The 21,407-nt window shown below is 39.1% G+C and overlaps 4 protein-coding genes across 9 annotated transcripts; 1 reads left to right on the top strand and 3 right to left on the bottom strand.

Annotated features, from left to right (window-relative positions):
• The first annotated feature begins 1,214 nt into the window (after nt 1-1,214).
• LOC104441648 (KAT8 regulatory NSL complex subunit 3) lies at nt 1,215-7,887 on the top strand. Its single transcript, XM_039310605.1, has 7 exons — nt 1,215-1,707; nt 3,220-3,449; nt 3,675-3,736; nt 4,161-4,296; nt 4,687-4,759; nt 5,707-5,772; nt 6,231-7,887. The coding sequence occupies exons 2-7, from the start codon at nt 3,283-3,285 to the stop codon at nt 6,444-6,446; spliced, it is 720 nt and encodes a 239-aa protein (XP_039166539.1). The 5' UTR covers nt 1,215-1,707; nt 3,220-3,282; the 3' UTR covers nt 6,447-7,887.
• On the bottom strand, nt 6,775-7,722 carry LOC104441649. Its single transcript, XM_010054818.3, has 2 exons — nt 7,257-7,722; nt 6,775-6,957 (listed from the first exon to the last, which is right to left on the bottom strand). The coding sequence occupies exons 1-2, from the start codon at nt 7,665-7,667 to the stop codon at nt 6,952-6,954; spliced, it is 417 nt and encodes a 138-aa protein (XP_010053120.1). The 5' UTR covers nt 7,668-7,722; the 3' UTR covers nt 6,775-6,951.
• Nucleotides 7,888-11,275: 3,388 nt separating the features above from the next.
• LOC104441650 (protein SRC1-like) lies at nt 11,276-12,457 on the bottom strand. 3 transcript variants are annotated; one of them, XM_018872230.2, is made up of 2 exons: nt 11,906-12,457; nt 11,276-11,442 (listed from the first exon to the last, which is right to left on the bottom strand). In XM_018872230.2, exon 1 carries the CDS (start codon nt 12,371-12,373, stop codon nt 11,924-11,926), a length of 450 nt encoding a protein of 149 aa, XP_018727775.2. In that variant the 5' UTR covers nt 12,374-12,457; the 3' UTR covers nt 11,276-11,442; nt 11,906-11,923. The 3 variants fall into 3 exon arrangements, with proteins under 3 accessions (XP_018727775.2, XP_018727776.2, XP_010053121.3); XM_018872231.2 differs by having other exon boundaries at nt 11,292-11,442; nt 11,891-12,457; XM_010054819.3 differs by having other exon boundaries at nt 11,292-11,442; nt 11,921-12,457.
• Nucleotides 12,458-18,072: 5,615 nt separating this feature from the next.
• LOC104441651 (protein SRC1-like) lies at nt 18,073-19,351 on the bottom strand. Of its 4 annotated transcripts, none has more exons than XM_039311097.1 (3): nt 19,189-19,351; nt 18,695-19,107; nt 18,073-18,244 (listed from the first exon to the last, which is right to left on the bottom strand). In XM_039311097.1, the coding sequence occupies exons 1-2, from the start codon at nt 19,262-19,264 to the stop codon at nt 18,728-18,730; spliced, it is 456 nt and encodes a 151-aa protein (XP_039167031.1). In that variant the 5' UTR covers nt 19,265-19,351; the 3' UTR covers nt 18,073-18,244; nt 18,695-18,727. The 4 variants fall into 4 exon arrangements, with proteins under 4 accessions (XP_039167031.1, XP_039167032.1, XP_039167030.1 ...); XM_039311098.1 differs by having other exon boundaries at nt 18,725-19,107; XM_039311096.1 differs by having other exon boundaries at nt 18,710-19,102; nt 19,184-19,350.
• Between the last annotated feature and the right edge of the window lie 2,056 nt (nt 19,352-21,407).

The following is a 21,407-nucleotide window of genomic DNA, read 5'->3' as shown; positions in this document are numbered from 1 at the left end:
TGTAACTAGTTGAGAACAACTTTGCAGCAGCATTCCAACATGCAAGAAGTCAAGCTAGATAACAAAATTCCTTTGCACATATGCGAATCCAAGCCTATCCGATCTTTGTTCTAGCCACACGAGACTGGTTTTCCACGAACTAAAGTTGGTCTTCTAAAATATGAAAAATAATGTCGTGGTGCGTCAAGATTCTACGAAATTATTAGTAGAAGGGAGTAAATATCCATTAAGGTAATTATATATACACCGGTCATTTCGATCTTGGTATCCTAAATCAAAGTACTCATCCATTTTCTCTCGATATGAACAGTCTCAGTTCCTGGGGAAAACCTGTGAGTCGCGATCATTGATATGCTCGTATGACCTTTCTTTTTCGATATTTTAATTGCAAATGGTTGTTGGAGTTTAGAGTGTAATGTGGGAGGAAAATCAACAGTCAATGGAGTAAACCAAAGTTAAATTTTCCGGCTGCCCCTTGAAGACCTTGAGAAGCCAATGAAGCTATTCTAACATCTAATTATTCTTGCCTCTTTTGAGCATGTCTTACCCTTTTCGGATAACACGCGAATAAATCAATCCAAAAGCGTATCCCACTCTGACATTCCCCCATATCCTTACTTTCATGTTATCTTAGACAGGTGCGACCCAGTTGCTCCACAGATTACACTTTTCGTTTCTTTCGGTGAACTTTCTTGGTGCAGAAAATCACATATGTCAACCAAGGCCGTCGCCATTGAAAAAGTAAGGCTGCGTATTGCCTCAACTGGCCTCCATGGTCTGTGAGAGGAGATGCAGCAGCACTCGGACAATTTGAGTTACAAAGATAAGTGAAAATTATGAGAGACTACGGCCTTTTGGAATGAGGCTACGATATATTTATCGAATTATCTGAACTGAAATTGGGCGCAAAAGGCTTATTTCCAAGGATGGGATTAAAAAAAAAAAAAAGAGTCTAGATGAACTTTGGATTGCATACATGATGAGTTAACTTAGGAGATATTGTGCGATTTTGGTAGTGGGACAAAATCCCACAAAACACTAGAGCGAATCAAGAACCAATCTTTTCTCGAAGATCATTCATATGGGGTCCCTACCAAATGGTACATTCCCTTTTCAGGTACTCAAGAATTGCCCCCGTGCGAAGGCCCTTGAGAGCAAGCATGGGACAAGATAAAAAGCGGGAGTGAAAAGAGGGGGATCGTGACTCATGAGTTTCAACTTTTTACAAGGCATTGGTTGCTCTCTCTCCCTCAAGGGCTTCTGGCCTATTTGATCAAAATGGCTAGAAGAACTTGGGGAATACGACCAAACTGTGCCCTTGCTGATATCAGTTTCAGGTTACATAGGGTCCAGTCGGATCCGCTGCCTCTTCGTTTGTGCGTATCGTTGGATCGTTCGCACGGAAGAGCCGAGGCGTGTTTTCACCTCTCCCTCAATGGCTTCCAACAATGATGCGTCGTCGCGCGAATACGTTGCCTGGGGTCCTTGAGGAGAGTGGAGATGAGGGCGTCTTGCTCATGCAGATTCCGTTTTGTGACAGCATATGCGTCGTTTCTATTTGTGAACCTTGAGTCATCGAAGTTTGACAAGGAAAAAGGGGGCATTTAAGTTCTCTCGTCACTTGACTCGAGCATTAGCAAGCCTGTCCATTCTCCCATGGAGCACTCTTCTTTCACAAACTATCTTAAATGAAGCTTTGAAGGAACGGTAGGTTATTCTCATACTTTGAAACACCACATGAGCTATGCCAGTTACTTGAAATCCAAGATTTTCCTTAACATTTATAAATCGGGCTTTAAGTCGGAGCAGTAACAACTTATAATTCTCCGTAACTCTCTTGTATGATTGTTGGGTCTAGACTTATTGGCAAGTCGGGTTTTGATATTGATATTAGATGACCTTGGACCTTTCTCGTTCTAAAAGTTAGTTCAAAGAGTGAGAATTTCCCACTCTTATAAGCCGATCACTAGTCCTTTTTATGACTAATATGGGACGATATTAACAATTTTGAGAGTTCAAAGAATGAAAAACATCGTTCTCAACTAGGCACAATATGACAGGCAAAGTAAGCTTTTTGGACCCGTAATATGGCCTCTGAAATTCTTCTTGAATCAAAAGCTAGGACCTGCCCAAAAAGTCCTTAATAGCTGTGTTAATATCACTATTATATAATTATTAATGCATTTGCAAAGGGCCAATAAGCAATAAAAGGTTCTCACGTTTTCACCTCTTTTCAATTTTAACCACACTTTTTTAGATTATCTCGACCTTTCGAAATCATATCAAATCTATTCCAAGATTAAACTCTCTAGAAAATTGTCTTTTAGTTATCCTGTTGCCCTCCTCTACCTCTAGTATTTGCAGATTTGCAATCAAAACTCTTATCTTAGAAGAACCTAATTTTTTTATAAAAGAAATTACAAATTCTTATGGAAAAATAAAATTGGATGATATGAAGCCAAATGAATACTCTCCATTCAATTATACATCTACTAAATTGTCTCCCATAAACATTTTCCTTTAAATATTAAAAACTAGATAAACATTCCTTCTTAGTTCTTAGGACTATCTTATAACCACTTAGAATAAAAACGCGTGAGGAGAAAATGCTACAAATAATAATAACAATAATAAGAGGGAGGCAAATATGAAATTTTAAGAAGAAATTAAAGGTTCTATATGTTTTCGTAGAAAATGAATAATTTAAAAATATATTTTTAAAATAATCGCTTATATTATTTAAAATATTATTCATTAAAAATATTTTCATTATTGATAACAATTTATGTTTAAACTTATTCATGGATTAAAGAAATATTTTTTATTCATTGACTTTTGTAAATGATACAAACAATTATTTTTAGAAAATTATTTTTCAAATCATTTATTTTTCGCAAAATAACCGCACCCTAACTTAATATTCCCACCATCTCATGGTAGTAAAAGACTTAGAATGGATTGAAAATAAATTTGAAATGTCAAGATACTTTCTCGAAACAATTGAAAGTTTAGTATGATACAATTGAATTTCCTTTAAAAGGTTGAGATTTATTCATTTGCTTCACTATTAAAATATTATCATCGTTTATTGAAAATTTACCACCAAAAAAAAAAAACAAAAAATCATGATTCCCAGTTCCCCATGCCTATTTCCCGCCCATGATCTGGCGCGAAAACACGTGGCAGAAAACTGTGAACTGTCGTCTCCTCGTTTTGCAGCGGGCGTGGAGAGAGAAGTCGACTTCCCAGTTCCAGTTGCTCGTCTTCCTCGTGATTTCGACAATGGCTTCTTCTTCACCTCCTCCTACGAAGCGCCGTCGCGAGACCGGCCCCTCGCCGCCGCCGCCGCCGCCGCCGCCGCCGCCGCCAGCAGCGATCGAGAGATCCTCCCCTGTGGTGGTCCTCGCTCACGGTGCTGGTGCACCTTCTTCCTCCGATTGGATGGTTAGGTATCTCTCTCTCTCTCTCTCTCTCTCTCTCTGGTATTTTCGTCGATTTTGAGCGATTGTTGGTCGTGATTGTCAAATTGGTTCGCGATTGTAAGTTTGTCATCGGAAAACTCACTCGCGTAGTGTACTAGGTCATTTACTCGCGGGAGTCGAATCCGCGGAGGCGATAGTTTTACTGTTCTGCGGAAGAAAATGATTTGGATATTGAATCCTCAATTCGTGCAGATGGAAGGAGATGTTGGGCAAGGCACTGCATGCGGTCGAAGTTATCACCTTTGACTACCCCTGTATGTAAAGCTGACTCTTTTTATAGATTTTATCTTTCCTTTGTAATTTCCCTATTTGCTCTGCTAACGATCTGATGCAGTTTTCTTCTTTTTTACTTCAACGTTAAAAATGGTATAGGTGTTTAAATTATATGTACTGTCTACACGACCGGGTCGATAGTTAGACATTTTTCGACGTTTTGGCCGAAAATAACTACTTAGTCCGCGCGTGTTTCTTTGAGTCACCCTGCTTGTGGAATTCAAATGTTTGTTCGTAAAAATGAATATCAATAAAAATCTCTTTTGGCTGTTGTTCACATTTCTTTGCTGTAAGTGGCTTGTTTCTGCTGGGTCGAAGTCTCGCGGCTTGTCATTATGGTCGTTTTACTATGTCGCTATTTAGCTGCTTTCTTCATAGATTGACAATGGATCTTAAATGTGGCAGATATATCTGGTGGGAAACGAAGAGCTCCTCCCAAGGCCGAAAAATTGGTTGAGTTCCACTTAGACGTTGTCAGAAAGGCTGCTGCTAAGTATCCTGGCCATCCATTGATTTTAGCTGGGAAATCTATGGGTTCAAGGTGACACTAACTTTCTCACTGAACAGAGACTTGCTACAAAAATTTTGGTGTGCTATTTTGTCATGCATCCCAAACTGGTTTCCAGCATGCATATGTGGGAGGCTGCCACCGTTGCTTCTGTCCTCTTACCACGTCTGTAATTCTAGTTAGCATTTGCCTCAGGAAAGACAACTCTGAGGAATCGTTTCATTGATGTATACACATTAGTACAGCTGGTGAAGCATGAAATTTAGTTTTACTTCCTGAGATTTTGCGATAAATCTTCTCATTGCATCTCTGCTACCATCAGCTAGTAGATTATGCAACATATTTATTTGGACATAATGGTATCAGATTTGTATTGCTGCTATCTAAAATTTCGGTCTATGGTTATACAATTTCCATTTGTAGGGTCAGCTGCATGGTTGCTAATGAGGAAGGTGTTTGTCCATCTGCAATAGTTTGCTTGGGATATCCTCTAAAGGTCCTTCTTCTATTTGATCTCACTTGATGGTGAGCTTTATATTACACTGCGACAGATTGCTTTCTAAGGTGTCCTGTTCATTTTGTCTACTCAAGTTTGATTTCTTAGAATCTTCTCCTCTATACTAAGACAGTATTGTAGCAATAGAAGCTTGTTAAATCATCATTTTAAACAATACCTCTTGGCCGAACTCTTGCATCTACATGAAGTAGTGGTTCACTGCTTCAATTTTATGATTCCCTCCAAAAGTGGTGAAGAGAATTTTTACCTTTCTTAGATGAGTCTGAAGCATCAGTAGCATTATTGTTTTTATCTATAGTACGTACTATAACTTTTGCAGTCTCTGCTGAAAGGTATACTGGAGACAAGAGCTTAAGAAAACTAATGAATTGACAACTTCAAAATCAGATGATGTGTAGATCTTCATTCTGTTGGGCAAAAAATTGACAAGAAGGGAATTAACTACTTCCACAGCAGTTCCTGCTGCACTTGATTTTTTTTTTCAAGGAGTAAGAGCGATTGTCATTCTTGAGACCAAAACCTTTAGTTCAGTCCTTACCTCCCCCTACATTAGTTGTCTAGGTAGAGAGAAGAAAGTTATTTCTTCAGCTTGTTGAGATTCTAGTTTCAATCTGTGGCCCAAATCAGTGCAGCGACAACAAAATTGAGAAAACATGTAGCATCAACTAGTTTAAACGAAGGTCACTCTCGCCATCATAGGCCTGATCTATTTTACAGTAAGGTAGCATGCAATGACTAGGTATATCTATGACAAGATCCAGTAATGAAGTCTGTTTTCTGTTTGTGAAAGTCTGCAAAGTTTTATTCTTGAACTATCAAAGGTTGCTTTTGTAATCTGCCAAGCTTGGCACAATTCTCTAATTTTGCTTATCATGAGCTTATCTGACTGAGAAACTCGTGATGTGGATGTTGATGAAATGTTTCAGGGCATAAATGGAGCTATTAGAGATGAGACTCTCCTGCAGCTTTCAGTTCCTGTAATGTTTGTGCAGGTAATGCTTTCTAAGATAAATTATGCTGAGGCAGACTCTTCACGAGAGTTGCCAAAAATTGGATAAAGGGATACTGCTACGAGCTTAATGGTTTATTTTGGTCTTGAAGTGGTATTTAGTCTTTGGCTTTGCTTGTTTTGATTTTTCTTTTTCTCTCCTTTATGCTCTTGTCTTTAACTGGCAAAGCTGTAATTGCAATTGGGAGAAAAAAACTTGAATTCTGTTTGATCCAAGTGCATTAGATCTTGGATTATAAATTCACTTGTGCATTGAACTAGACTTGATGTCTTCCCTTATCATGTTCTCCCATCCTAATATTTTAGGAGGTTGCCTATAATAATGTTCCTGTTTTGATTATGGTGTGGCCATAATCTTCTGTATGTGTATTTTGGTTTTGAAAGAAGTCCCTGCCAGTTTTTCACTCTTCACATCTAATCATGGTGTCTTTTCTTGAAAAGGGTAGCAAAGATGGCCTTTGTCCCCTGGAAAAGTTGGAGGCTGTCCGTGAGAAGATGATATCCACTACTAGGTTGTATGTAATTGATGGTGGTGATCACTCATTTAAGATTGCAAAGAAACTTTTGCAAAGCTCAGGGATGACCCAAGATGAAGCTGAAGATCTTGCTGTCCAAGACATTGCCAAATTTGTTTCCAATGTGATTAATGAAAGATGAAACCTCATGTCATAAAAGTTCTACATGCTAGTGATTTGAAGGTTGCACTTTCTTGCCTTGCCTCGCAAATTTCGTCTCTTATTCGTATCTCTAGTATTTCAGATTTTTATCATGGCAACTACCTAATCTGCGCTATGATTGTTTGTTGACGATGGAACATTGCAGCCTGCTTGATTTATCTCTACCATTTTTCCCTAAAATAGAATCAATTCTTTCCTCAAGTTCAAGTCTTCTTGATAGGTTGATCCATAGCTATGTGGGGGTACATGCTGAGAGAGAGAGAGAGAGAGAGAGAGAGAGCTTTTTTTTTTTTTTTTGGGTTGGGGGGTTGGAGAAAGATCTGTACTTCATACATTACATATATGATGATTGTATATCAGAAGTTATTCTTACATTGCAAAGTCCTCATCCTTGTAGCCAATAATGGAGACTCACATTTATTTAGTTTTTAACATACTTTCTGATAGTGAGGCGAAGTTTATTCCCTTGCTTTGCCTTCTGCTTTTCAGTGCTGCAGACATAAGAACATAGAAAATAAACAGTTATGTTGAATTGAAGAAATTTAAGTTAGCTCTTGATAAACACGTCATTCTTTCATTTTAAAGTAAGTAAGCTAAAGAAGTGTGCTTAAACATGGTTTATTGCTAGTTACTGGTGAACATAATCTAGTATATGTAATCAAATCTGTAGTGTTAATTGTGTCAAGTCATGAATTTTATCATAAGCAATTTATCTGGCAGTTGGGAAAGGAGATCATGAATGCCTGCTTAGAGAAGTTGATGATGCATATGATCATTTCATTGGACTTGCCTTTTCACAACAGGCATCATTGTCACTCTCACTGTCACTGCTGCTGCTGCTATCATCACTTCTGCCATCCCGATTCTTTTTCTTGAAAAGGCTCTTCACTTTGTTCGTCTTCTCAGCAATCTTTTCTTTCAGGGACATTTCTTTCTTCCCATGGCAATCTACATTGTGGGTATTGCCACTGCTGTGAGTCTGCGCTTTAGGAATAGCATATGATTGGCCACTGCACTGGGTCTGGCATGCCACCACAGTGTAGCCAGCCTCTTGTCCGTGGTGACCTTCGAGATGTTTATATTCGCTGCACGATTTAAATTCCTGATGAGTCATCTCAGTTGTTTGCTGGCCAGGCATGTGCTCATAGCTTTTCTGTTTGCAGGATTGTTCAGCGGTTTTTTGCAACTGGCAGGAGGCCATGGTGAAGGGTTAAGCTTGTTCTTCGGAGTTTGCTGGGTTTCTCTTGTACTCGCTCAATTTTGATCGGTGCCATGAAACGATTATATAGCCATGGACTGTGCAGTAGAGTGAATGAGATTCCTTCACCTTTTCTGATGACACTACACAATTATTCACCAAGTTGGGATGGAGAGAACTTATTCTGTTAAAAGATGCAATCGAACATTCCTTCTCCTTTTCATCTGAAAGGCATCCCACCCATACTGATTCCAGCCTTGTTTTTCTACATAAGGTGAGTGACTACGAACGTGATACCTCCTCTGTTCTTTCTCCATACTAGAATACTAGATTTTCTTGAGTGGGGGATAAATTCTATAAGAATGCAACCACACTCTGCTACGTTGAGATTCTTTGAAAGGCCTTGAAGGCAATATGTAGGTGTATATTTTGTTGAAAGAAGGGTAGAATATGGTCGTACTCGGACATACTTTTGTCTATTTAAACCGGCATCTAGTTATCGGCCAACAAAAAGAAAACCCGGCATCTAGTCGGAGTGCTTTACGCGATCGCGACTTCTATGGTGATGAGTTGTTAAGAATACGTGGACCCGAGTGTCTACAGATGGTGAAAAAGGAACCCCAAATTGAAGAAAGTATTGAGAGTTTCTGATGCTTTAGGTAAAGTATCTGATAACCTCTAGCTAGCCGAGATTCGACTGATATGTGAACGTTGCAGCCCATATTAAAGTGACTTCGAAAGAGAATGACCACCGAAAACAGTTCGCCTTTTGCCTATATCTTATCGCAAGGATGATCAATTTTACATTTCAGACACGTCACAACAATGTGGCGCTATCTAAACGACTGAGAAAGGTATCGTGCACAACATTGTTGTTATTGTATAGCTAAATGATCGAGAAAGGTATCGCGCGCTCTTTGTCCGCTATCACTCAAAGTAGTGGCTGCTCTTGCATGTAAGCCACCTTTTACATGGTATACAAGATACTTTTGCATTTTTCTTTCTTCAAGATTGCTTTATATTTTCTCTAAAATTTAATTTTTAGTGGATTTTTTAAATATAAAATAGGGTGGTTTTAGGGTCCGAATGATTCAAAAGGCATTTTCCTCAAATGATCGCTTTAAATAATTAGTTCATGAAATTTTTTTTTATTGTGGATAACAACTTATGTTCAAATAATTTCTTGAATGATGGAAAAAAATTACATTAATTTATTTTTTTAGCAATATAGGTGATCATTTTTTGAAAAAGTTCTCTAAATTATTAATTTTCAACGAAACAAATTTAATAGTATTAGTTAGAATTTTCTACTTATCAAGATGTGAAGTTTGACGTAGCGCTTTGACAAACCTAAGTAGTTGTAGAGTAGATTGAAAGATGATGTAATTTGAGGGTTATGAACCTTCAATTGGAGTGCCTCATATTTCATGCCACGTGGAGCGGTGAACCATTGATTGAAACAAGATAAGTCGTGGATCAGAGGAGGGCTTTTTGGTGGAAAATATGAAATCTTGATAGACTAGTTTTTGTGGATCTTTCTTAAAAGAGAATTCATAAATTTCAACATGAGTCAGTATTCAGGGAGATACAGTATGCTCCCCACGATATTAAAACCCTTTCCAAAATTTGTTGCAGTGATCTCTCAAGGCTAGCAGTATATTTTTAATTCTCATTACACATAGCCAACATGCATAATGAGCTTCGACCAAAAAAAAAAAAATGAAAAACATGCATAATGATCAAGCAATGATGATGCCTTATATTTCTTGGTCTAGTACCTTTTTGCCTTTTCCTTTTTCTTTTTGGTTTGATTAAACGGGGATGGTGGTAACAAGAATACCTAATATTTACTTAGGGTGTGTTGGTAACGTTTCTGTTTTTGGAAATAATTGTATTTTAAAAATATTATTTTTATTTTTGTTTTCGGGAATAATTTCTGAACATTTGAACACATTTAGTTACTACACAAATTTCTGATCCTGAAAAAAAATATGTTTGGTATGACCTCATATATATTTGTGACTTATAAATTCTTTTAATTTATTAATAATTTTATTACAATTTTCTTTTTCTTTTCTTTATTTTTCTTCTCCTTTCTCCAATCGATTGCCAATTAGCCATCGGCCGAACAAGGGCTAGTGAGGTTGCTGGCTTGGGGGAGCCTCGTCAATGGCCAATGAGCTCGGGGCAACCATGTCAGAGGCCGGCGAGGTTCTGATGCCAAGGCTGGTGGCTGGCTAGGGGAAGAATAGAAGAAGAGAAAGAGAAACAAAAAAAAAGGAAAAAAGCTTGATTTTTGTTTCTGGAGTTGTTCCCAAAAACAAAGAGTAATTTCTTTTTCTTTTTTGTGTTTATATTCTAAATCTGTTCGTGGGAACAAAAAACTTACGAAATGTGTTTATGTTTTATTTCTACTCTTGAAAAAAAGAAGTAAAAATAGAAACACATATTCCTGGGGTATCACCAAACCCAGCCTTAATGTAATGCCTTAGTCATCTCTATTAACTTAGTACACTGCACTTCAATCGCTCGTGCTCAAAAGTTGCCCTGAGAATCGAGGTCATGCACCAGAAACGACAAAATTAAGGCTACAAGTGGGGTTAAGGGCGATGGGCAGTTCGATATTCACTTTTTGAGGTGGAAAAATCTGAGAAAGTGAAAGCTTCAGAAACTAATAGTTGCTAGCTTCCACATCCCTTTTGGTTAGCCATTCTCCTCAAATGTTAAAACCTAAGTTCGTTCTTTTTATTTAGTGAGGCCAAAGTTTCTGATCTCTTAATGAGGTGAGATGGTTGGGTTGGGCATTTGCCTTGGTTTAAGCTGATCGAACTCTTTTTGGGCAAGTGAACTGGTAACAGTTTAAGAGGCCCTAAAAGTATTCTTGCCCATCCTTGAAACGACCGTTGTCCAACCTTACTTCCTAGGTTTGTCGCTTATTCAAGTACTTCTTTCATCATTGAGGACAAATCTGAGTTAAAAAAATATCTGTCTAGATAAGGAACTATTATTCCGTCCAGTGACTTCAACGTACGGCTTCTGGGGTGGTTCATCAAGCGGATGAACTTCAGCTTTTTTCTTTCTATTTTCTTTATGTCATGCAGGCTTCTGCAGAATCCTACAGTGTGTGATATTTAGGAGACGCGACCTTTAGAAGGTGATGTTAGGGCGATGAAGAAATTCTTTCAGCTAAAAGAAGGCGTGTGAACAAATGCATGTTCTAGTCTACTTTACCCCAGTTGCTGGATGTGGTTTAAGATCATGATCATGCAATTGAGTGCATCAACGATGTGATATCTGCTATATCTCTCTTTCTTGCTCTAATGCGACTAGTAGGAGGCTCCAGGTAAATTACTCTGTTAGATGGATATGTGAATCCATCTGAACGATGTTGATGCATTCAACTGAAGCTACATAAAAATGCTTCCTGGTGTCAATCAAATGGGTTTAATTTGTCAGCATCCCTCACAATTTGTTTGCCAATTTCTTTATCAGTGGTGCTTTTAGTTATACAATGTCAATTACAGCTCAATAATTGTTTGAACGAGATCGCTTTTTTTACCTAATTAAATTAAGGATCAAGTGACATGAAGCAAAGGAAGAAAGAGAGATTTCAGAGGCAAATTTTTATTAGCATTCTTAGTACAAGACACCATATAGGTGTAAGATTTGTATCAAGGCACTATAACAAGTTGTGGCACGTTATCAACCATATTTATTTAGGATAGGATGACAGGGGACTTTCTTCTGATCCGGTGTCTGACAGCTGCTTCCCTTAAGCCTGCAAAACACAAAAATAAGTTTTTAGAGTGGGAGCTTGATACATTTGAGTCTCAGAGAGCAATGAGGCCATATGGAGGAGAAATTTTGGCCACCTTGTTCTTGTTACAAAGAGTACGAGGGTCTCATGAACCTAGATTGATATCTTCATTAAGGCACTCGATCCTATTTGCAAGTATATACAAGATGTCGAATATATATTAGTTAACAAAAGTAAAAATACTAGCAGCTTTTCCTTTTTAAGGATATTTACCCTACAAAATTTGACATATTGGAGTCTTGTCTAGCCTTCGCTGTTTAATTTAGCATTTTTTGAGACAATATGTATAGATGTTTCCCTGTAACGAAGTTATCATTCGATTGCTTAATGGATCATACCCCTTGAGGACTGATTATAGTCATTATAACCATATTTGTTAATCCTTAAGTTATGTGAAATAGTTAGCTACCTCCCGGTTGTCTACCTTTTATATCTTCACCTTTCAGCAGTGGTCATGATCGCTCTCGCTCTCGCTGCTGCTGCTGCTGCTATCACCAGATTTGCATTCCTTGGATTTCTTCTTGAGCATGTTCTTCTCTTTCTTCTTGTGCTCCTCCTTCTTCTTGGGCTCCTCCTTCTTAGACTTCCCATGGCAAGCAGATTTCTCTTTCTTGTGGCCATGAGCTTGAGTAATGCAGTGAGTCTGGGCATGTTGGCCAAGGTAATGGCCATTGTTCTGGCCCATGCAGGGAGTCTGGGTTTTGGCCATGGCATGCTCACTGCGGTGACCATGAGCTTTAGCCATGTGGCCATGGCCCGATGGAAGGTGTTTCTCGCTCTGGCCATAGCACTGGGTCTGGCTGTGGCTCATTTTATGTTCCATGGGATGGCCGTTTTGGCTCTGTTGGTAGTAGGTTTTCTCGGCATCCTTGAAGCAGTGGACGGAGGCCATGGAAACTGAAGCAAGAGGGCGAGGGCTTTTTGTGTAGTTCTCTCAGGCTGTTTTGAGTGCTTGCTTGGCACTATGAGGCAGTCTTGAATAGCAATTTATAGGCATGGGGTTGAGTGGGGTTCTCTCGCTTCTTGTGCATTACTCTTTGATTTTGCTTTTGCAGGATGGGACAATATAGCATCTATTCTGTCTCCATTACATAAAATTCCAAACTTTATTCTCAACGGACCATTGAAAAAATTCCAATGAATACAGTGGAAAATGGTTTCCAAGTGGGCACTAGCCCGTCCTTCTCCATCTAATTGATTTATTTCTCGATGGCTAGAAATCGAAGGTGAGTCATCATCAAAACCCAATCTAGAAAGTCACACCCCGAAACCAATAAGAATGGGAAAATGACATGGCCGTCCTCCAACAACATATCATCAAAATATATGTTTAGGATTTGACACAATTCCGTAACAAAAAGACATGGAACATATTATGCATGCTATATAGTGCTTATGGTCAAGTTCTTTGTTAACCTTAAAAGAGTAAAATCTAATATATGTTTAGGATTTGACACAATCCGGTAACAAAAAGACATGGAACACATTATGCACGCTGTATAGTGCTGATGGTAAAGTTAGTCTGTAAGTGATTTCATCAATCCTATCTAAGATCAAGAATGGTCTTACATATCTTGGACTCAAATTCCCAGGCATGCTAAATCTCCTAATGCCTTTCATAGAAGAAACTTTGCAGAATCCATGATCTCCCATGCTGAATTCTACCTTGCAGTTTTTAAGATCTAAGTAACTTTTTTAATGACTTTGAGCTATTTTGAAATGTTCTTGATCCAACCTGATTTTCTCCTCACTATTGAATGAATTCTAGGTTGGTTAGGCTTTTTTCTCTAACATCATATTAATAGATAAGAGTTATGCATTTCCGACCACACAGAACTTCAAATGACGCTATCTTAATACTAGAATGATAGCTACTATCATAGGAGATCTTCGTCCCACAAATAGCCAAAGTCAATTGCGCAAGACCTCAACATATCCTCTAGCATCGAGATAATTCTCTCTGGTTGTCCATTTATCTACGGGGTGAAAGGCTGTACTAAAGTTGAGTTTAATACTCAAAGCTTTTTGTAAACTATTCCACAACTGAGATACAGATCTAGGATTCTAGGATTTTTATTAGAAACAATAGCTTGCTTGGGATATCCTCCTAAATGTTTGTCTTCTTTCCGCTCTCACTTGATGGTGAGCTTTATATTGCCCTGCAATACATTGCTTTCTAATGCGTCCTCTTCATTTGGTCTCCTTAAGCTTGATTTCTTAGAACTTTCTCCTTTACAATAAGATAGTATTATGGCAACAAAAACTTGTTAAACTATAATTTTAAACAATACCCCATTGCCGAACTCTTGCATCTTCATCAAGCATCGGTTAATTGTTTTGATTTTACGATTCCTCCGAAAGAGGTGAAAGAGAATTCTCGACCCTCCTTCGATGAGTCTGAAGCATTAGTAGCATTTATCGTCTTCCTGGATTGCACATAATATAGCTTTTGCAGTCTCTGCTGAAAAGTAAGCTGGAGACAAGAGTTTAAGAATACTAATGAATGGACAACTTTAAGATCAGATGATGCGAAGATCTTCATTCTGTTGGGCCAAAAACTAACAAGAAGGGGATTAACTATTTATTACAACAGTTCTACTGCAATTGATTTTTTTTTTCAAGGAGTAAGAGTGATCATCATTCTTAAGACCAAAACCTTCAGTTCAATCCCTACCTCCTACTCGTAGTGTCAACACCTAAATTTTTGGCTAAACATTTATTGATAAATTGTATAGAAAACTATGGGTTAATTTTAACCCTTGAAAAAAAGAAAATAGTACAATTAAATTGCATAGCATGTAAACACTAGGTGAATTTGCATAATATAAATTATTAGAACATAGTTTTTTTAAGTATTAAAAATTATTATTTTAAAAGGGGGGAAGGGCCTGGCCCCTCCTTCCCTCGCCACTTGGGCCGGGCCCTTTCACTTGCTTTACTTTTTTTCTTGACTGCCCGGCCCTTTCTTTTTGTTGTCCTTCTCGGCCCAACCCCCCTCTCCATGTTTGGGTGGTGGCAGCGCCCTATGGTGGTGAGGCAGGATAGCCTCTTGCCGTCTTAGGCCTATTTGTTAGCGTTCTTTATTTTATTTATAAACAAAATTTTCGTTTTTTTGTTCCAAGGAATAAAAAAAGAACAGAAATGCGTTTGTTTGTGTTTTTTTATTTCAAATCTATTTTTTTTTCTAGGAACACATTTGGAAACAAAACAAAGAAACAATAAAGAATGTGTTTCTTGTTTTTGGAATAATTTTTAAGAACAAATTTTCTCTCTTCTCTTTTTTTCTTCTTTTCTTTTTCTTTTTTTCTTTGGACGATCGTTGGCCTTGGCCATAGCTGGCGACCGGCCGTCGAGGGCCGACGACCTCGTTGAGCGTCACCACCCCTAGCGAGACTTGGCCTTGCCTTGGGCGGGCGAGATCCAGCGAGCTTGAGCTCGCCCGGCCACCGGCGAGGCTCGCTGGCCTAGTGATGGCCCGATGAGGGCCGAGCCTCGCCGGTGGCTGGGCGAGCTCAGGCTCGCCGGATTTGGGCGAGCCTAAGCTCGCCCCCAAGGCGAGGCCATTCCTCGCCGGCGTGGGGCAAGGGCCTGGGTGAGCTCGGGCTCGCCGAATATGGGCGAGCTTGAGCTCACCCAACCAAGGTGAGGTCGAGCCTCACCCAACCACGGTGAGGCTCATCCTTGCCGGGGGCCGACGAGCCTTGCAGCGTGAGTGCGGGCGAGGCCGCCGGCCAAAAGAAGAAAAACAAAAAAACAAAAAAGAAACAAAAAAAAAAAAGAACATAAAATTACCCAATGTGTTTCTGTTCGATTTTTATTCTCGGAACAAATTTACTTAAAGTGGTTTTTTTATTCAAAAATTATTCCCCAGGAACAAAAAACATTTTTTTTTTTTTTCATTTTTATAACATGATTTTTAAACAGAAACCTTACCGAGCGCGCCCTTAGCGCAAATGTAACCAACTTGCCCAAAAAACCAAGATCGTTGCAGGTGTTGACACAGCCACAGAGAGGACTGATGAGCGACGGTCCTGAGCTATAGAGATTGAGGGGAAAGGCAGCTGGCTTCGCCGACCATCCGGTGCCACTTTGGAGGGATGCCCAAAAGCGAAGACCTGCGGCAGGTTTAGAAGGGAGAGAAGTGGCCGAGGAAATGGCGGGGAGGGAGGAGAGAACAAAGACCACGAGTGGAAATAACGGAGAGGTGCGTGAGAACCAAACTGGAGCCCAGGCCGACGTCGTCGGGCTCGCGCTCTCCCCTTTCCGACATCACCTTATGCCGGTAAGTTCTTTTTCCGTTTGTTTAATTTAACCCTACTCCCCCAGGATCCTGGCTGGGAGGCATGCAAGGCGACCGGAATGAGTCCATCGGATCAGGTTCGCCTTCCATTCGCCGCCACCGACGCGACTAGGGCCACCTCCGGCAACCCAGCTTGCGTTGCCCACTTCCCCGTTTGATGCTCTGTTTTGTCCTGTCTCGCTTCAACCGAGGGGGGGACTCCTTGTTCCTCGTTTATGCTTGTGTTTAACGTGAAGGAATCGTTTCTGAGTCGACCTTGAGCATTTTTTGTTTGCTGTATGATGATTTTGGCTTGAGTTTTTGTCTTGGATGCCTTCAGACGCCCCCACTCGGTCGACAACCACTAGATGTTCGACATAATGCCCGAACCAGATCCGTCCCAGCCTCATTTGGTTTTCGGTTTCCGTTTTGTTCTGAGCTGTGTTTTCGTCACTCAATGATGATACCTTATATTTCTTAGTCTAGTACCTTTTTCCTTTTACTTTTTTTGGTTTGATTACATGGGGATGACAATAACCAGGATACCTAATGTTTACTTAGGGTGCGTCGGTCGGTAAAGTTTTGTTTTAGAGAATATATTTTATTTAGAAATACTTTTTCTATTTTTTCTCGAGAGTTTCTGAATATTTAAACACATTTGGTAACTACACAAAATTTCTATTTCCGAAAGGAAAACGTGTTTGGTATGATCTCATATATATTTGTGACTTATAATTTCTTTTAATTTATTAATAATTTTATTACAATTTTCTTTTTTCTTTTTTAAATCTTTTTCTTCTCATTTCTCCAACCGATCGCCAATCGACCACCGGCTAGACAAGGGCTAGTGAGGTCGTTGGCCTCGAGGGAGCCTTGCCGATGGCTGGTGAGCTCAAGGCAACCTCGCTCGAGGCTAGCAAGATTCGACGCCAAGGTTGGTGATCAGTTAGGGGAATAATAGAGGAAGAGAAAGAAAAAAAAAAAAAAAGAAAGGAAAAAAAAAAAGCTTGATTTTTGTTTTTGGAGTTGTTCCCAGGAACAAAGGGTAACTTTTTTTATTTCTTATTTATGTTCCAAATCTGTCATTAAGAACAAAAAACTTACTAAATGCGTTTTTGTTTTATTTCTACTCACGAAAACAAAAAAATAGAAATGCCTATTCCTAGGAGTGTCACCAAACACAGCCTTAATGTAATGCCTTAGTCATCTCTATTAACTTAGTACACTGCACTTCAATCGCTCGTGCTCAAAAGTTGCCCTGAGAATCGAGGTCATGCACCAGAAACTACAAAATTTTGGCTACAAGTGGGGTTAAGGGCGATGGGCAGTTCGATATTCACTTTTTAAGGTGGAAAAATCTGAGAAAGTGAAAGCATTAGAAACTAATAGTTGCTAGCTTCCACATTCCTTTTTGGTTAGCCATCCTCCCCAAATGTTGAAACATAAGTTCGGTCTTTTTGTTTAGTGTGGCCAAAGTTTCTAAATTTCTTAATGAGGTGAGATGGCTGAGTTGGCAATTTGCATTGTTTAAGCTGATCAAACTTTTTTGGGCAGGTAAACGTAACAGTTTAAAGGTACTGAAAGTATTCTTGCCCATTCTTGAAACGACCGTTGTCCAACCTTACTTCCTAGGTTTGTCGCTTATTCAAGTACTTCTTTCATCATTGAGGACAAATCTGAGTTAAAAATATCTGTCTAGATAAGGAACTATTATTCCGTCCAGTGACTTCAACGTACGGCTTCTGGGGTGGTTCATCAAGCGGATGAACTTCAGCTTTTTCTTTCTATTTTCTTTATGTCATGCAGGCTTCTGCAGAATCCTACAGTGTGTGATATTTAGGAGACGCGACCTTTAGAAGGTGATGTTAGGGCGATGAAGAAATTCTTTCAGCTAAAAGAAGGCGTGTGAACAAATGCATGTTCTAGTCTACTTTACCCCAGTTGCTGGATGTGGTTTAAGATCATGATCATGCAATTGAGTGCATCAACGATGTGATATCTGCTATATCTCTCTTTCTTGCTCTAATGCGACTAGTAGGAGGCTCCAGGTAAATTACTCTGTTAGATGGATATGTGAATCCATCTGAACGATGTTGATGCATTCAACTGAAGCTACATAAAAATGCTTCCTGGTGTCAATCAAATGGGTTTAATTTGTCAGCATCCCTCGCAATTTGTTTGCCAATTTCTTTATCAGTGGTGCTTTTAGTTATACAATGTCAATTACAGCTCAATAATTGTTTGAACGAGATCGCTTTTTTACCTAATTAAATTAAGGATCAAGTGACATGAAGCAAAGGAAGAAAGAGAGATTTCAGAAGCAAATTTTTTTATTAGCATTCTTAGTACAAGACACCATATAGGTGTAAGATTTGTATCAAGGCACTATAACAAGTTGTGGCACGTTATCAACCATATTTATTTAGGATAGGATGACAGGGGACTTTCTTCTGATCCGGTGTCTGACAGCTGCTTCCCTTAAGCCTGCAAAACACAAAAATAAGTTTTTAGAGTGGGAGCTTGATACATTTGAGTCTCAGAGAGCAATGAGGCCATATGGAGGAGAAATTTTGGCCACCTTGTTCTTGTTACAAAGAGTACGAGGGTCTCATGAACCTAGATTGATATCTTCATTAAGGCACTCGATCCTATTTGCATTGGTATATACAAGATGTCGAATATATATTAGTTAACAAAAGTAAAAATACTAGCAGCTTTTCCTTTTTCAGGATATTTACCCTACAAAATTTGACATATAGCAGTCTTGTCTAGCCTTTGCTGTTTAATTTGCATTTGTTGAGACAATATGTATAGATGTTTCCCTGTAATGAAATTATCATTCGATTACTCAATGGATCATAACCCCTTGAGGAGTGATTATAGTCATTATAACCATATTTGTTAATCCTTAAGTTATGTGAAATAATTAGCTACCTCCTGGTTGTCTACCTTTTATATCTTCACCTTTCAGCAGTGGTCATGATCGCTCTCACTCTCGCTGCTGCTGCTGCTGCTGCTATCACCAGATTTGCATTCCTTGGATTTCTTCTTGAGCATGTTCTTCTCTTTCTTCTTGTGCTCCTCCTTCTTCTTGGGCTCCTCCTTCTTCTTAGACTTCCCATGGCAAGCAGATTTCTCTTTCTTGTGGCCATGAGCTTGAGTAATGCAGTGAGTCTGGGCATGTTGGCCAAGGTAATGGCCATTGTTCTGGCCCATGCAGGGAGTCTGGGTTTTGGCCATGGCATGCTCACTGCGGTGACCATGAGCTTTAGCCATGTGGCCATGGCCCGATGGAAGGTGTTTCTCGCTCTGGCCATAGCACTGGGTCTGGCTGTGGCTCATTTTATGTTCCATGGGATGGCCATGGCCCGAGGGAAGGTGTTTCTCGCTCTGGCCATAGCACTGGGTCTGGCTGTGGCTCATTTTATGTTCCATGGGATGGCCGTTTTGGCTCTGTTGGTAGTAGGTTTTCTCGGCATCCTTGAAGCAGTGGACGGAGGCCATGGAAACTGAAGCAAGAGGGTGAGGGCTTTTAGTGTAGTTCTCTCAGGCTGTTTTGAGTGCTTGCTTGGCACTATGAGGCAGTCTTGAATAGCAATTTATAGGCATGGGGCTAAGTTGGGTTCTCTCGCTTCTGGTACATTACTCTTTGATTTTGCTTTTGCAGGATGGGACAATATAGCATCTATTCTGTCTCCATTACATAAAATTTCAAACTTTATTCTCAACGGACCATTGAAAAAATTCCAATGAATACAGTGGAAAATGGTTTCCAAGTGGGCACTAGCCTGTCCTTCTTCATCTAAATGATTTATTTCTCGACGGCCAGAAATTGAAGGTGAGTCATCATCAAAACCCAATCTAGAAAGTCACACCCCGAAACCAATAAGAATGGGAAAATGACATGGCCGTCCTCCAACAACATATCATCAAAATATATGTTTAGGATTTGACACAATTCCGTAACAAAAAAGACATGGAACATATTATGCATGCTATATAGTGCTTATGGTCAAGTTCTTTGTTAACCTCAAAAGCGTAAAATCTAGTATATGTTTAGGATTTGACACAATACCGTAACAAAAAGACATGGAACACATTATGCACGTTGTATAGTGCTTATGGTAAAGTTAGTTTGTAAGTGATTTCATCAATCCTATCTAAGATCAAGAATGGTCTTACGTATCTTGTACTCAAATTCCCACGCATGCTAAATCTCCTAATGCCTTTCATAGAAGAAACTTTGAGGAATACATGATCTCCCATGTTGAATTCTACCTTGCAATTTTTAAGATCTAAGTAACTTTTTTAATGACTTTAAGCTATTTTGAAATGTTCTCAATCCAACCTGATTTTCTCTTCTCACTGTTGAATGAATTCTAAGTAGGTTAGGCTCTTTTCACCAACATCATATCAATAGATAAGAGTTATGCATTTCCGACCACACAGAACTTCAAATGATGCTATCTTAATACTAGAATGATAGCTACTATCATAGGAGATCTTCGTCCCACAAATAGCCAAAGTCAATTGCGCAAGACCTCAACATATCCTCTAGCATCAAGATAATTCTCTCTGGTTGTCCATTTATCTACAAGGTGAAAGGCTGTACTAAAGTTGAGTTTAATACTCAAAGCTTTTTGTAAACTCTTCCACAACTGAGATACAGATCTAGGATTCTAGGATTTTTATTAGAAACAATAGCTTGCTTGGGATATCCTCCAAAATGTTCGTCTTCTTTCCGCTCTCACTTGATGGTGAGCTTTATATTGCCCTACGATACATTGCTTTCTAATGCGTCCTCTTCATTTGGTCTCCTTAAGTTTGATTTCTTAGAATTTTCTCCTTTATAATAAGATAGTATTATGGCAACAAAAACTTGTTAAATTATAATTTTAATGGAAAATTCCAAATATGGATCCGAAGTGGATCAATTTTCTCAAATAAGGATCCGAAATAAACTTTGTGTCTAGATAAAGACCTAAAATGGACCAATTGTCTCAAATAATGACTCGAAGTGGTTGAAACAATTCAAAATAAGGACTTGAGCTTGCTGGTCAGTCAAATATTCGCTAGCTATCAAGCATGCAACATTTCCGACGACCGGAGTTTGGGCAATTTTGTCTAAAAAAAATCTACAGAAAATTAGCAAATCTTAAAATAGAAAAAAAAAATCCAGATTTTTTTACAGTCTCCCCATTCCTTGTACCCATACTCCGCAAAACCCAAATTCTTTGTCGGTTGAGGCACGAACTCAAAAACAAGAAGAAAACCATATGCTTCTTTCTTTGTTTGTGGAGACCCAAATTCTCCGCCAATCGAGCAAAGTGAGGAGTGACGAGAATCGAGTCATGACGATGACTAGGCAACGATTTGGTTGAGGAGCAACGGAGACCCAAATTCTTTGTTTGTGGAGACCCAAATTCTCCGCCAATCGAGCAAGGCGAGGAGCAACGAGAATCAAGTCATGACGATGACTAGGCAACAATTTGGTTGAGGAGCAGCGGAGGAGAAGCATGAAGAAAACATAAACATCTAAATGAATAGCCTAAACTTAATTAATTTAGAGTTTTTCTTCTTCTTTTTTTCCAATCACAGATTTCTGACAAAATTTCCCTATTTTAATCACCGGAAAATGTTTGCTAGC

This window comes from Eucalyptus grandis, chromosome 4, assembly GCF_016545825.1.
Source record: "Eucalyptus grandis isolate ANBG69807.140 chromosome 4, ASM1654582v1, whole genome shotgun sequence".
Lineage (NCBI taxonomy): Eukaryota > Viridiplantae > Streptophyta > Magnoliopsida > Myrtales > Myrtaceae > Eucalyptus > Eucalyptus grandis.
The sequence above is the reverse complement of the archived record's forward strand: the minus strand, read 5'-3'. Positions and strand labels throughout refer to the sequence as shown.

Bases quoted from the DNA above. Each gene is read 5' to 3' on its own strand.
- LOC104441648 (XM_039310605.1), top strand. From the start codon at position 3,283: ATGGCTTCTTCTTCACCTCCTCCTACGAAGCGCCGTCGCGAGACCGGC. The intron at 3,737-4,160 runs GTATGTAAAGCT...TAAATGTGGCAG, and splicing joins TATCACCTTTGACTACCCCT to ATATATCTGGTGGGAAACGA. The intron at 4,760-5,706 runs GTCCTTCTTCTA...GAAATGTTTCAG, and splicing joins GCTTGGGATATCCTCTAAAG to GGCATAAATGGAGCTATTAG.
- LOC104441649 (XM_010054818.3), bottom strand. From the start codon at position 7,667: ATGGCCTCCTGCCAGTTGCAAAAAACCGCTGAACAATCCTGCAAACAG.
- LOC104441650 (XM_018872230.2), bottom strand. From the start codon at position 12,373: ATGGCCTCCGTCCACTGCTTCAAGGATGCCGAGAAAACCTACTACCAA.
- LOC104441651 (XM_039311097.1), bottom strand. From the start codon at position 19,264: ATGGCCTCCGTCCACTGCTTCAAGGATGCCGAGAAAACCTACTACCAA. The intron at 19,108-19,188 runs ATAAAATGAGCC...ATCCCATGGAAC, and splicing joins AAACGGCCATCCCATGGAAC to ATAAAATGAGCCACAGCCAG.